The sequence below is a fragment of the Bos indicus x Bos taurus genome, chromosome 21 (genome assembly GCF_003369695.1).
Source record: "Bos indicus x Bos taurus breed Angus x Brahman F1 hybrid chromosome 21, Bos_hybrid_MaternalHap_v2.0, whole genome shotgun sequence".
NCBI classification, from domain to species: Eukaryota; Metazoa; Chordata; class Mammalia; order Artiodactyla; family Bovidae; genus Bos; species Bos indicus x Bos taurus.
In genome coordinates, this window is record NC_040096.1 from 68,347,915 (window position 1) to 68,363,080 (window position 15,166).

The 15,166-nt window shown below is 51.2% G+C and overlaps 2 protein-coding genes across 2 annotated transcripts in view; one reads left to right on the forward strand and one right to left on the reverse strand.

The window, feature by feature from the left end:
- Positions 1-1,473: 1,473 nt before the first annotated feature.
- ATP5MPL (ATP synthase membrane subunit 6.8PL) lies at positions 1,474-6,789 on the reverse strand. The gene is made up of 4 exons (XM_027521165.1): positions 6,687-6,789; positions 2,953-3,076; positions 2,236-2,259; positions 1,474-1,617 (listed from the first exon to the last, which is right to left on the reverse strand). The coding sequence occupies exons 2-4, from the start codon at positions 3,074-3,076 to the stop codon at positions 1,583-1,585; spliced, it is 183 nt and encodes a 60-aa protein (XP_027376966.1). The 5' UTR covers positions 6,687-6,789; the 3' UTR covers positions 1,474-1,582.
- A 5,416-nt stretch (positions 6,790-12,205) lies between these two features.
- Positions 12,206-15,166, forward strand: part of TDRD9 (tudor domain containing 9) — a 110,598-nt gene continuing 107,637 nt past the window's right edge. The window contains exon 1 of the mRNA XM_027521517.1: positions 12,206-12,430. Within this exon, the coding sequence (XP_027377318.1) occupies positions 12,224-12,430 (207 nt within the window). The 5' untranslated portion in view covers positions 12,206-12,223. The remainder of the gene's footprint in view (positions 12,431-15,166) is intronic.

Sequence of the window (15,166 nt, forward strand, 5' to 3'; positions counted from 1 at the left end):
TTTCCGCATGACTGTAACTACGGGAACCTGCACGCAGCAGAGGGGACCTGCTCTCAGGGTCCGCACACCAACGCCTCTGCTGACATCAGGGCCTGTTCCCAGGCCTCGCCTTCTTCTCCAGACAGAGCTCAGACTCTCGGAGTCAAAGTCCTGGTCCCAGCCCTGGCTAGCCAACCCTTGGCACATCACTGCCCCTCTCTCAGCCTCAGTCTCCTCTGTAATACGGGACTACAGCCCCACCTCGCTCGGTTCTCAGGACTGAACGTGCTGATGGGCAGCACGGTGGGGAGTGTGGCTGAACGCTGGTGGTGGGTGCGTTTTTTGTATGGATCAGCAAAAGTGTGGTCCTGGGAACCTGTGAGGAACACAAGTTCTCAGGCTGCTTCTTACACCGAAGGAAGCTGGACATGCTGGGCTTGCTCGTCCCTCCTGACAGCCCTCCAGGGGATGCCATCTCAAAACACACGGCCCAGATGAGCAAATTTTAAAATGAGGTGCTTCTGAACTGCAGAGCTGACTCATCCTCTGGACGCAGTTATTGGACAAAATGCTATTCCTGCAAGAGAACGGAACCCTGCCCCCAGCTTCAACGCCAAGGCCCTCTGGGACTGTATGACACTTTCACGCCAGGTCCCTGTCGGAGCCAGCGAGGCTGAAAGTGGGTTTTATCCCCATTTTACAACAGACACCAAGGCTCAGAGACCCCATTCAGAAGTGGCAGCCATTTCTCAGGCACCATCCGTGGGCCTGGCTTGACACTAGTGCTGGAGAACAAAAAACGCAGGGACGGCCACTGCCCTTCAGGGACGGTCACTGCCCTTCAGAGAAGCGGAGGTGGCCAGAGACCAGCCCGGGACCGGGCCGCCACGTCTACTCCACAGGCAGACACCCCCACCTGCGCTTCCACCCTGAGCTGACTGCTTCAGGATCTACTTTTTGAACGCAATTCTAGGGGTTTTGGTAATTGTCTTAGATGGAGAAAAACATTATGCAGCATTCATTTGATATCAGTCAAGCTAAAAGAAGTATCAATCGATTTTTTTTTAAATTATGTATCTTGCCTTATAAGTGACTTCTGAAGAAAATCTTCTCCCAGAATCTCTCATTCTACCTAGTATGTGATTTAACACTGCCTTACCTCTAAAGCCTTTTACAGTTTGAGTAACACACGCTTTCCCACACCTCCTCTTCCTGAGCTCCACAGTAACCCTGTTAGAACTTCCCTGTTCATTTTCCAGATGAGAAACGGGAGGCTCAGAGAGGTCAGAGTACTAAGCAGCAGAATCATCTGTTTAGCAAAGTTACAGACCTTGGGAGCGTGAGTGCCTAGATGTGACCCCCAACTCCTGCACTAACTGGGGTGCATACCCCTCAGCCCCTCAGGGCCACTGAGGATGGCTGCACAGACCTGCTCAGGGTGGGGCTGGCACAGGGCGGGCGAGGGGCGCAGGGAGGGACTCGGGTGCAGACAGCGTGGGTCTCACAGGTATGTTTATTCAGGCTCGAGGGCAGCGGCATCTCAACACGGGGTCCCACGTTCCCAGAGCACAGCCAGGCCGATGTCCCGTCCGCGGAAAGCTGGTTAATGATGACCATGAGCCGGAGCGGCGCTGGAAGCTTTCCGAAGAGAAGCACAACGCAGAGACAGTTTAGGAGGGAGGGAAGAGCAGACTGCAGTCATCACGCAAGCCCGCACTGACAAGCCGGAGGCAAGACCAGGAGGCAGAGAGAGGGCTATTTCTACGGCAATGTGCGTGGAGGGTCTGTGGAACCCACCTGGACACAAAGAGCGAGGGCAGGAAACGTCTCCTCCCAAGCTCACGGGCCAGCCCTGCGTTTGTCTGGGACTCAGGTGGCTAGAGTTTCACTGTCATGTGGATGTGAAGTGAGGAAATGTCTGCACCAGAGTCCAAGTGGCGTTCCCAGGGCAGCCCGCTCGCACAGGCAGCTCCTGCGTCCCCACTGGAGGCCTAGCCAGCTCTCATCAACTCACTGCACTCCTGGGAGCTACACTCAGCCAGGGCTGAGCAACGGTTTTTAAGCTCGGTCTATAGGAAGCAGAACATCCGGCGCCTCTGCCTCAGCAGACCAGCGCTCTGCGTTCCGACACGTCCCCTCTGGGCCTGACCGCTCACTGAAGCAGCTGTCGGCTGCAATTCTCAATAAGGAGGCGCCTCGTCCTGAAAGGTGTGATGGTGTTTCTCATTCCCCACCCATTTTAAGCAGAAATCTTACCTTTCAAGGCTTTACTTCTTTTATCTAAAATAAATGGAAAGAAAAATTGGTCATACCAATTCTTTGCAAAAATGCCTTTAGCCAACTTATTGTCAAAATCATCATCTGGCTGAAAAGTTCATACCTTAGGTAATGCTGTTAAGTGAAGCTTTCAGAAAATAGTAATCCTGTAGTGCTTCAAAGCCACAAAGTGGAAAAAGTTTTACCACAGATGTTCTTTGAACAGGCCTCTTCACTCCCCACCACATCCCAAACTCCAGCCCTGCAGTTTAAAGTTCTCTCCTTTCTTCCCTCTCTCTTATTCGTACACAATTGGGCCTCATCTGTGCTCTACTGAGAACCAAGTGGATGCTTTGCCTCAAGCTTTATTATGAAAATATTCATTCAGATCGGTGGGAAAGGTACACAGAATACTGTTTACCAGGACACTCTACCCTAAGTGTTTTAACCTGCATCTCTCAAAACTAAGGACGTCACCTATGCACTCTGAACACTGCCACACCTAGGGAAATTCACAATTCCCTGATGCCAAAGTCTTGCTCAAATCTCCCTTATTGCTGACACAGCTCTTCTACTCCCCATGTTTGAATACAGGACCACCAGGGTTTCTGGTGTGCCCTGCTGGTTAAGGGCCATAGTTTCTTTACAATGTGAACTGTGATTCCTCTTGAAAGGATTTCCTTCCTGATCTCTAATGAATCAAACAAAGAAACTTACCAGCACTCCTGATTTTATAAACGATGTAGGCCATCAACCCCGTTCCTACCCAAATCTCCTGGTAAGCTTGGGTATAGTAGGGTTTCATGGGGATCCAAACTTTCTTAATAAGACTCTGAAGCATCTGAAAAGGAGCACAGTGGTTAAGTATTACCATGACTGCTGTTTCAGTAAGCCTAACTGCTAAGAGGTTTCCCTTTATTAAGTCTGAACCTATTTCTCAAACTATTCAAGCCTCTATGCCAGGCCTGCTCCCCAAAGCCATTCCAACATCCACACGGGGGCTCCGCTCGCAACAGCTTTTCAAGCTCCACACACCGGCAATACCCCCCACCTTGGCCATCCGTGCACTCCGTCACTTCCCATTCCTCCAGGCCCAGAGCTCGCTCAGCCTGCACTGCCATCGCCAGCCCGCCTCTGAAGGCTACCCTCCACAGTGTCCCCAAATTATGCCAAAAATCACACACTTCTAAAACTTTAAAACTAGTACATTTGCATCACCGTGTTAAGAGTTGTCGGCATTCGATGCTGAAGAAGAGCGTGGTGAGTTCCCTGTGACGGCAACACCAGGCTCGGGCTCACGCTCATCCAGCGAGCCTCAGTCCTTCTGTTTGAGTTCAGCAGTGCTGAGACACACCCGACATATAAGCCATGTGGTGCTCATGGTGCGCGCCGCAGTGTGACCGACAGACGTGCGCCTTGTGGGTGGACTTCCCCCGTCCAGTTAGGTAACACACCCATCACCTCTTATTTTTTAAAGAGAACTTCCAGTTGTATTCTCTTAGCACACTTCAACTATGCAATTCAGTGTTATGACCTACAGAGTGCTGCATCATCCCAGTCTTGAGGTCTACTAACAGTAGAATTTAACAAATACAGAGAGCATGAGAGAACACCGTCACTTCCTAGGAGACGCAGTAATAACTTATTTAATCAATAAAATAATTACTGGATCTGATTAGGAAAAGCCATCACATTCTGAACTGACACAGCTCACCTTTATGTGCAGTTCTCAAAGTGGTGCTTTTGCTCATGTTTATAATTCACCAGATTCTAAAATCAGGTGCCCTCATTTTCATTTTAATAAGCTTTGCAACATCCAAGGTGATCTATTAAACTATCGCCACTCGAACCATCGTGAGGAACACCGACATCAAAGTACCTCTCATCTTACCAGGAAGCACTGCTCCGGCTTCAGTCAGCAAGGCCGCCCCAGTCCCAGCCCCAGGCTGACCGATGGTCACCCCGTTCCTTTCGCATGTCTACTTGGCTACACAAAATTTCACTTCAGTTTCCTCTGGTTTTCCGTGAGTGAAACCTGTATCGTGTGGCCATTATTCACTCAGCAGATGTGAAGTGTGCATGTAAGAGGTGGCAGGCACGGTTTCCGAAGCTGAGACACGGGCTCCTAAAGAGCCAGGAGCTCCTGGGGGAACAGTGTCGTCAGCAGAGGCAGCACATGGGCCGAGACCCTGCGGTCAGGACGTGCCTGGAGTGGGAGAGCCCTCGGGAAGGCCACAGCGGCTGCGGGGGCTCGCACCTGGACCGTCCCTCTTGGCAGCTAACTTGAACTGTCCCGGTTTCCTCATCTCTAAAGCAGGGATAAACCGTCACCCCCCCCCCCTCCGCCTGCCCCCCGAGGGCTGTCGTGAAGACAGAGGTGCTGCTCTGTGTCACAGTACTTGCTGTGCTACAGCAAGTGTTCATACACACGGAGTCGCAGCTGTACTTGGGGCGGCGGACGGCCAGAGCTCGGACAGCAGAGAACGCAGTTCTCACCCTAAGACTGTCACACAAACCTAGCACATGTGTGAAGCACTTTACACGCTTATCGCCTGCACCCCAGGAGGAAGCTGCCCGAGCTCACCCAGCTGGATCTGCGCTTCATGACTGAGGATCTGCTCTGAGGCCTGGCTCCCAGCTCTTCCCAGGAGAGCACAGACCCCGGCTGAGGCCTGGGCCTGGGGGCTGACACGGCGGTGCCCTCACACGCCCTGTCCCCAGGCAGTACTGGGACACTCCCTCAGGACACACGGCTCCAGGAGGCCAACGGCGCCACCTCGAGAGGCACTGAGAGCGCGCCACAGGGCGCAGAGGCGCCTCTGGGGCCCCAGAGGGGAAGAGCTCAGAGGCACTGAGCGTGCTCCCCTCCTCCCTGCGCCCAGCACTGACTGGGAAGGAAGACCAGGGGGTTGGAAGCCTGTGAACCTTGGGTTCCTACATGAGTTCTGCCTGCTTTGCCCTCCACCTTGGCCAAGTCTGAAAGATGTCACTTCAGAGGTTTCCCTTTCTGTGAAGCACAGACAGCTCTACCTGCCCCGCTGGGCTCTCAATGGAATTTCAGGAGGAAACATAAAGGACCCTGGCCTGCCTGTGCAGTCGCTCAGTCATGTTCGACTCTTTGCGACCCCATGGACCGTAGCCTGCCAGGCTCCTCTGTCCATGGGGATTTTCCAGGCAATAATACTGGAGTGGGTTGCCATGCCCTCCTCCAGGGGATCTTCCCCACCCAGGGATTGAACCCAGGTCTCCAGCGTTGCAGGAGCATTCTTCGCCGTTTGAGCCCACCAGGGAAGCCCGGCCTACTGCCTGGTGAGGAATAAAAACTCAGTAAATGATCACAACAAGCTCAGAAGGAACCTCTGCAAAAGGCTAGCTGGCTGCAATAGTACTAAACTCCTGGGGTTCTACAGAGGACTTAAGCTTAAGAAGATGAGGGCAAGGCCCAGGCCCATTAGAGGCCTTGGAGCAAGGCCAGATGAAGACCTAGAAGGAAAGAGCAAAGCAAACCAGGAAGGTCAAAGGCCCTAAGAACAGACCAAAATAACCTGTTTTCTGGATCTTTTGTTCAAGGCCCAGGCCCCTGGCGTTCTCTCCTCACCTAAAACGATCCGAGACTGCTACAGGGCAGGTACGCTGCAAATGCTCACCTCCCACCTGCCTTTGGCTCAAGGGCTCCACGCTCGGTCGGACGAGTGCCCCGGAGGCCCCCTACTTCTGCCTGAGTCCACTCTGTCCAGCCACGTTTCCCAGCTCTGCGTGGGTTTTATTAACGCCCTTTCCTTCAAAGGCCCATCCTAGTCAAAGGCCAGATGGGAGTCCACTGTGCCCGGCTCAGTCTGCAGTTTCTGGCGCTACGTTAAGCAAACCGTCACCTGAACCTACACTGAAGACCGGAAACGTCTGACCCGTTGAGCCCGGACCAGGCTTCACAGGCTTAATGTCCGTGCAACTGCAGTCACCACCTCGGATCCCCTTCTGGTCCCCGCCTCGCCCCTCCCATGGCCTTGTCATACGTACAGGGTAGCTCCGGGAACAGTAAGCAGCGAGGAAACCTGAGGGGTAAGGCGAGAGGCCAGTAGACGTGGCGCCGAAGTGCTCAGCTTGGATCCTGACTCCATCACTTACTAGCCCCGTAACCTCGGAGGAGGTGGCTGACTTTCATGGCCGAAGGAAAAGGCGTGGAGCGGCCTCGGCGTCACTCGCCAAGCACAGCGAACCCCGAGACGACCTCCCTTTACAGTGGGGGGCCCGCGGGGGAAAACGCGCGTGGGCAGCGGGAGCGGTTGGGCCCCAAGGTCAGCCGGGGTCGAGGTGCGGTTGTGGGCGGGCCGGGGAAGCTCCTGCCCGCGGCCGTGGGGGCCATACGGGGCCCCGGGTTTCCGCCGCCCGCGGTCCAGCCCTCACCATCCCGGTGGCCCTAAGCCAAGCGCAGGACTCGGCCACACACTCACCTCGGCCGAGGACCAGAGGCTCGGGAAGCCCCAACTCAGAACCGCCAACTCGGAAAGGTCACTCCGCGCGCAGGCGCCGCGCGGGGCCTGCCGGGAAGGTGGAAGGAGCGACGGTGCCCCTGGCCAGAGTGCCTACCTGACCGCGCCTGCGCACCACAGCGCCCCCAGCGGTTCGACCAGATGGAGGCCGACAGCACGAGCGGCGGGGGAGGGGACGTGGCCGGGTTTTGTGTCATAATAAGGTGACCAACAGTCCGGATTTGCCCGGGAGTAGGACTTCCTGTGTTGCAACAGGGAAGGTCTTGGACAAAGAGGACGAGTTGGTCTACCTGATAACGGGAGTCTCTGTTTGCTGTGTTAATGGCCGAGAAGCCGAGTCTCCCACCTCTGGGTTTCTTGCCATTTCTCTTTGTTATCAACATTCTTGGTCTGCATGTTTTTATGCATCAATTCCGTGCATAGTAATTCTACACAATAGACAATATAAATAAAGACTTCCACAGGGACTCCAGACACTGGAGTTTTAAAACGTAGGTTTTAAAAAGACCCACGATTAGTATGCACAAAGAAACACAAGGCTGAAAAATTAAGTAGAGAACTGGAAATTGTAAAAAAAAAAAAAAAAAAAGAAAGCCACTTAACTGACTGAAAAAGAGCCAAAAAGAAATTTGATTGATTTATAGCAACAGATTAGACAGTTGAAGAATCGCTGAATTGGAGGCTGGGTTAGAAAAAACCATTGAGGAACACAGACAAGAGGAACAGCAAGAAAGTTTACCATAATATAACCGCCAATCTAGAATTCTGTGCGTGAGGAAATTAGCATTCAATAAAGAAAGCGAAATGACATTTTGGACCAACTAAGACTGAGGGAATAATCAGCAGTAGATCTGCGGATTAAAAAAAAAAAGTGTTCATTATTCAGGCAAAAGAAAAGTGAGTTCAGATGGAAGAAGGGTAGGGAGGAGAAACAGCAATGAACCCGCTTCAAAGGGAAGAAAGTTTAGAATTAAATGAAGCTGTGCATCAAACTCGAAAAGCTTGTCATCTTACAGTATTGATGCTCAAAATGTGGTCTGGGGGTTTTCAAGACTCCTTAGGGGTCAAAACTTTTATCCATAATAATAGTTAAGATGTTCTCTTTTTCATTAGAATCCTCTCACAAGTGTATGGTGGAGTTCTCCAGAGGCTGTATGACTTGTGATGTCACAACAGAATGAGAACCCAGCTGTCAGCCATTAAGGCAGGCATTGAGAGGTCTGTGGAAACGCAGACGTGTCGCTCTTCTCAAACACAGAAATTGGGGGGCAAACACAGTGACTTTTCTTAATTATTTGCTTTAACACAAAACAGTTTTATTAATATTATAAAATTAATTTAAAAATAAATAAAACCTTTCTCAGTTGTAACCCCTAAAAAAGTAGATAGAACCTACACAAAAAGCTCTCTAGGGTCTTCAACAATTTTTAAGCGTGTAAAGGAATCTTGAGACAAAGAAAAAGTTTGAAAAACAGTCTTAGAAAAAGAATGTTTTAGACTTATAATGAGTTAGAAAACTGCAGAGGACAAAAAGCACTTAGGAAAAACCTTAAGGAGTTATTTCAAGACAAATCATTTCAACTTAAAACTCCACTTGGGATCAACAGAATTTTAATGTCCTTAGTCGCTAATCTATGGCACCCCACTCCAGTACTCTTGCCTGGAGAATCCCATGGACAGAGGAGCCTGGTAGGCTGCAGTCCATGGGGTCGCTAAGAGTCAGATACAACTGAGCGACTTCACTTTCACTTTTCACTTTCATGCATTGGAGAAAGAAATGGCAACCCACTCCAGTGTTCTTGCCTGGAGAATCCCAGGGACGGGGGAGCCTGGTGGGCTGCTGTCTATGGGGTAGCACAGAGTCGGACACGACTGAAGGGACTTAGCAGTAGCAGTCGATAATCCAACATGGCCCGAAAGAAACATGGCCCATGTTCAAAGAAAACAATGTTTAAAGAATGGGCCATCCCAGAAGATTTATTCAAAGCACAAAGTGCTATATTTTGTGGCTGAGGAGGGTCAGTGAAGATAGGAAAGTCTTTTGGGCAAAGCTTCTCCTGCTCATGGCATCAACATCATTTGTAATTGTCTTCTGCTGTTTTCCCTTTGGGCCTGCAGCCCCACCAGCTCCGGGAATGCAAATATGGGAAACCTCCACCAAGGCCCACTCTGGGGCCTTCCCAGGTGCCCTGACCTAGGTGTCCATGTGCCTATGCAGAAATATCAAGCTGCCTCTTGTGAACTCTGGACTTTGGGCAGGAATGCTGGATGAGCTGGGCCAAGTGACTAAAGAGGCCAAGAACTACTAGTGAAAGTAAGGGGTCAAAGCAGGCCCTGGGGCAAGCCTGTGGCATCTCCAGACCTGTCATCACTTGTCTGTCATCCTCAAAGAAGGCTCACAACTGAAGCAGCAGATCCAATCCATCCAGCAGTCCATTGAAAGGCTCTTAGTCTAAACAGGTGACCTCGGCCACATGTCCTGCTCACTCCTCCCCCAGGGGTTATGTATCATATTGTCTGTTAGCATGCAGTATCTTCAGCTACCTTCTGTTGTTATAAAATACTGTAGTGCTTTAATCCCGTTTTTGGACTTCCGTGGTGTCTCAATGTTAAAGAACCTACCTGCCAATGCAGGAGACACAGTTTTGATCCCTGGGTCAGGAAGATCCCCTGGAGAAGGAAATGGCAACATGCTCCAGTTTTCTTGCCTCAGAAATCCCATGGACAGAGAAGCCTGGAGACTTCTGGTCTCCAGTAAACTCCTGGAGTTTACTCAAACTCATGTCCATTGAGTCAGTGATGCCATTCAACCATCTCATCCTCTATTGTCCCCTTCTCCTCTCGCCTTCAATCTTTCCCAGCATCAGGGTCTTTTCAAATGAGTTAGTTCTTTGCATCAGGTGGCCAAAGTATTGGAGTTTCAGCTTCAACATCAGTCCTTCCAATGAACATTCAGGGCTGATTTCCTTGAGGATGGACTGGTTGGATCTCCTTGTACTGCTGCTGCTGCTAAATCACTTCAGTCACGTCTGACTCTGTGTGACCCCATAGACGGCAGCCCACCAGGCCCCCCTGTCCCTGGGATTCTCCAGGCAAGAACACTGGAGTGGATTGCCATTTCCTTCTCCTATGCATGAAAGTGAAAAGTGAAAGTGAAGTCGCTCAGTCGTGTCTGACTCCTAGCAACCCCATGGACTGCAGCCTACCAGGCTCCTCTGTCCATGGGATTTTCCAGGCAAGAGTACTGGAGTGGGGTGCCATTGCCTTCTCCGTCTCCTTATACTAGTAATGTACTAATAATGTACTAGGGAACACAAATGGGATTTGCAGTTATTGAAGTGGACGACAGAAGATGATGTGGTTGGATGGCATCACCGACTCAATGGACAGGAGTTTGAGCAAACTTTCGGAGACCGTGAAGGACAGGGAAGCCTGGTGTGCTGCAGTCCATGGGGTCACAAAGAGTTGCACATGACCGAGCAACTGAACAACAGCCTATCTTGCAAAATTCGAACATGTGTTAGCTTTCACCAAACTTGTAGTGTTTTTCAATCAATGCTGAACGACGTACAAAGAGTCTCAATGAGTTTATGATCACATTTTCTTGTCTTTCCCTTGCCCACAAATGTGTACATGTGAGGCGGTTCAGTATTTGGATCAGCCAAAACTCCAAGGCCCAGATCTCATATGTTGGTGGTGTGGCCAAGTTAGGACCTGGAACTGCTAGCTCAGTACCATGCTGGGTTCATTTTTTGTAAGAAACCAGTAGTTCAACCACGTCTAGTCTGACTTCTACCTGCACTGCTCTCAGGCTGACCTCTTAACTGCCACTCATTGCGTATTTCCCAGTCCTGAACTGATTGGCTCTCACACTGTTGATCAGTACATGTTCTTCATGCTGCTCAGGCACTCTTTCACACTGCTCCTGGGAGCCCACATGGTGCCCGACACTGCACTGGGCACTGATTATATTAAGGTGGGCAGGCAGTAACGTCAGTATCTTTGCTGGATTTGTCCTCTCTGCCTTTTCTTTCAGGTTGTTTCCTAGCTTCTGTCCATCTCCACTCACTCTGGCCTGGACCTTTTCAGCTGCTCTGAGGGTTTTAACCACCATCCATTTGTTGATAATCTCCAAAGGTGAACCTCTTACCACCTGTTTCTGTGCAGCTGTGGGGAGGACATTGCCTCCGAGAAATGGATTTAGGAAGGAAGACGAACTCAGTTCAGTTCAGTCGCTCAGTTGTGTCTGACTCTTTGCGACCCCATGAATCACAGCATGCCAGGCCTCCTTGTCCATCACCAACTCCCGGAGTTCACTCAGACTCACGTCCATCGAGTCAGTGATGCCATCCAGCCATCTCATCCTCTGTCATCCCCTTCTCCTCCTGCCCCCAATCCCTCCCAGCATCAGAGTCTTTTCCAATGACTCAACTCTTCGCATGAGGTGGCCAAAGTACTGGAGTTTCAGCTTTAGCATCATTTCTTCCAAAGAAATCCCAGGGCTGATCTCCTTCAGAATGGACTGGTTGGATCTCCTTGCAGTCCAAGGGACTCTCAGGAGTGTTCTCCAACACCACAGTTCAAAAGCATCAATTCTTTGGCGCTCAGCCTTCTTCACAGTCCAACTCTCACATCCATACATGACCACTGGAAAAACCACTCAAGGAAGATGCAACTCAAGTTGCGGCCAGTCAAGTTCTGGCCCCCTAAATTCCGTCCAGATGCTCTCAGCTCCCAGAGCCCCCTGCCTTCATCAGCGGATTACCTCCCCTCCAAGTCCTCCTTCACCCAGCTTGTTATCGGTTCTCCCGCAGGTGTCCACTTAGGTGTCATTTTCTCCAAGAAGCCTTCCCTAGCTTTCTTGCTCCTTTCCCCAAATTAGGTGCAAGGTGTCTGAGGTTAGCAGGGTCGGTTTGCCTTTCATCTTCCTCACCCTGAGGTCTATCACTGCGACCCTGCACTGGGCCAGGCGCACAGGAGGTCCGCAATAAACTTCTGTTCCTTCTCGGCCCAGATTGCCAGGCCTTAGACGGAGTAGCCCTGAGGGGGAGGCTGGAGAGACACTGGGGGCGCTGGTCTTGCACATCTACGGTCCCCTGATGCTGGGCCCACCTCCACAAGGCCGAGGGACCCTGAAGGCCTCATTTCCCCAATTTTGGTAATGGACGGCCAAACCCCGAGTCACGCAGCCTCTGTGTGGGCTGAAGAGCAGTGCTCCCAACAGGCCTAGCGCAGTGCGTCGGCGCCATGGGGTCCTTTGGCGCCACAAGCTCCCAGCAGCCCCGGTGCGTGGAGGGCTCTGATTGGAGGGCTTGTGGTGGGGCGGGGCCAGCGGCCTGAGGTTGAGCAGTGTGCCTTGTGGAGGGCTCTGATTGGAGGGCTTGCAGTGGGGCGGGGCCGCGGGCTCGCCATCTCTTGATCCTGCAGCCAGGTTTCCGCCTCGCCTGTTCACGCTTCTCTGACTGGCGGTTGAGCGGCGCTCAGGCCCGGCTGCGAACATGCTGCGCAAGCTCACCCTCGACCAAATCAATGATTGGTTTACCATAGGCAAGATGGTGACCAATGTGGAACTCCTCGGCTCGCCACCTGCCTTCCCAGCCGAGGCTGCTCGGGACGAGGCACAGCGCAGGGATGCGGCCCCCAGCTCTGACCCTGAGGCTGAGGGCCAGGCTGAGTCTCCAGCTGAGGCTCCAGCTGAGGCTCCGGTCCTGGCCGAGGCCCAGGCCGAGGCCCAGCACCAAGACCAGGAGCAGGCTCCAGCCCAGGCCCAGGCCACGCTGGCACTACCATGGAGGTAGGAGGCTGGGGAGGAGAGAGACGGGTGGGCGCAGTTGTGGGTCTGGGCTTCCAGGACCTGGGCCGTCCCCACCCCGTGAGACCGCGTCCCTGGCCTTGGCCTGTCTGGTGAGGTAGCTGGGCATCAGACAAGCCCCAGTCCGTGGCCTGGACCAGATTAAACTTCTCCACCAGGAGTGGAACCTCCCCAGAGTTTGGGTCAGTGAAAAATCTTTTTATTGATAGGCTTTATTATTATTTTTTAGAGCAGTTTAAATTTACAGGAAAATTGAACAGAAAGTAGAGTCCCAAGTATCTCCTCCTGCTCCGACAATTTCCCTCATTGTTAGTATCTTGCTTTAGTGTGGTATATTTGTATGTTTGTTACAACTGGAATTTATTTTGGAGCCCAAGAAAATGAAATCTCACACTATTTCCCCATTTTCCAAACCCAAGAAAATGAAATCTCACACTATTTCCCCATTTTCCAAACCAATAGATACATCACACACACACACACACACACACACACACACACACACACGCGTCGCTCAGTCGTGTCCGACTCTGCGACCCCATGGATTGTAGCCCACCAGGCTCCTCAGTCCATGGGATTTTCCAGGCATGAATACTGGAGTGGGTTGCTGTTTCCTTCTCCAATAGATACATCATTATTAACTAAATCCATAGATAAGACAGAGGGTTCATTCTTGGTGGTGTACAGTCTGTGGGTTTGGACAAAGCATGACGATATGTATCCACCATTAGTATCAAAACAGTAGTTCCCCTGCTGAAAAAAATCCCGTGTTCTGCCTGCTCATCCCTCTTTGCCCCACTCCCCATCCCCAGTGGGTAGGCAGCCACTAATCGTTTTCTTGTTTCTAGTTTTGCGTTTTTCACAGTGCCTTATAGTTGCTTCCCTGTGGTGGCCCAGTGGTAAAGAATCTGCCTGCCAATGCAGGAGACCCAGGTTTGATCCCTGGGAGGGGAAGATTCCCCTGGAGAAGGAATTAGCAACCCACTCCAGTGTTCTTGCCTGGGAAATCCCATGGACAGAGTCTGGCGGGCTACAGTCCATGGGGTCGCAAAAGAGTCAGATACGACCGAGCAACTAAACAATCGTTGTTATCCTGCTGTATGTGACCTTTTCAAATTGGCTTCTTTCACTTAGTATTATGCAGTTAAAGTTCCGACATGTCTTTCCAGGGCTTGATTACTCATTTCTTTTTAAGTGCTGAGTAACATTCCATTGTCTAAACGCACCATGGTCTGTCGGATCACCACTGAACACTATGTTGGTGCATCCCCAGTTTTGGCAGTCGTGAATGATGCTGCTGCAAACGTCCTTGTGCAGGTTTTGTGGGCCCAGAGGCGTCAGCTCGCCTGGGTAGGTGCCCAGGAGCAGCAGCGCTGCGTCTTGGTGCAGTTCCGTTAGTGCTCCTTCTCCCATTGCTCTTCCGCTGGAGTGCGGTGGAATCTGTTCGTGATCTTGGTGGAAATAAAGCAAGAGGACGCCTGCGTTTAGAGGAGACCTAGATCTGGTCAGTCGGAGAAGGCAATGGCACCCCACTCCAGTCCTCTTGCCTGGAAAATCCCATGGACGGAGGAGCCTGGTAGGCTGCAGTCCATGGGGTCGCTAAGAGTCGGGCACGACTGAGCGACTTCACTTTAACTTTTCTCTTTCACACATTGGAGAAGGAAATGGCAACCCACTCCAGTGTTCTTGCCTGGAGAATCCCAGGGATGGGGGAGCCTGGTGGGCTGCCGTCTATGGGGTCGCACAGAGTCGGACACAACTGAAGCGACTTAGCAGCAGCAGCAGCAGCAGATCTGGTCAGTAGAAACACCTGCTTGCTCTTTAAAGAAAGTCAGAGTGGAAGCACCTCTTCGCACCTGGGGAATCTGTAGCACTGCTTGGCCCCTTCCCCTCAAGTTCAACGCCCTTTACAGTTGAGATGCTGGTTTTGTTTTTAAAACTTCTTAAAGCTACTCTTGTTCTTTGCCCCTCACCCCTACCCTTTGATCTAGTGGATGGACTCGAGCCTGAGTCAAGGTCTCATGGGCTGTTTCCAGCCTTTGTAAAGCCAAGTGGGACTTGGTATCTTTGGTAAATTTGTTTCTTGGGGGCAGGGAGGGGACAAAGAAACTGTGATACAGCTTTCGAGTTGCTGTTCTGTTTCATTTTCACACATTTTGTTTCCCTGAATTGCTCTGGCAAATGATTCCATTGTCTGAATGCACCATGGTCTATCGGGCCCACCCTCGGCCCACCCGCTGCCCTGCTTCGCCCTGTGCTCCCTAGACTTAATGGACAGAACGGTATCGCTTTCAAATAACTGGTTGTTGAAGTAAATTATTACTGACTTTGTCAGAAATGACAAGCACGGATTTAAATGTCCTTTTAACTGCTAAGGACCAGTTTTAAAAATTTTCAATTCTTCATGGGCTAAGACTGTTGTAAAGTCAATAAAAATGAATTTTCAGAGTAGTAAAATGAAAAAAGATAAAATGTAAGCCCCATTTTTAAGATTATTACAATCAGCATGTAAAATAACTTTGTAAATGCAGTAGATGTTTGCCTGCTGCTGCTAAGTCACTTCAGTCGTGTCCAACTCTGCGAGACCTCATGGACTGCAGCCTACCAGGCTCCTCTGTTCATGGGATTT

What these genes read in the sequence shown, in the direction of transcription:
- ATP5MPL (XM_027521165.1), bottom strand. Translation starts at nt 3,076, where the DNA reads ATGCTTCAGAGTCTTATTAAGAAAGTTTGGATCCCCATGAAACCCTAC. An exon ending in TTATAAAATCAGGAGTGCTG is followed by an intron (nt 2,260 to 2,952) that starts GTAAGTTTCTTT and finishes CATTTATTTTAG; the next exon opens with ATAAAAGAAGTAAAGCCTTG. An exon ending in AAGAAGTAAAGCCTTGAAAG is followed by an intron (nt 1,618 to 2,235) that starts GTAAGATTTCTG and finishes CTCTTCGGAAAG; the next exon opens with CTTCCAGCGCCGCTCCGGCT.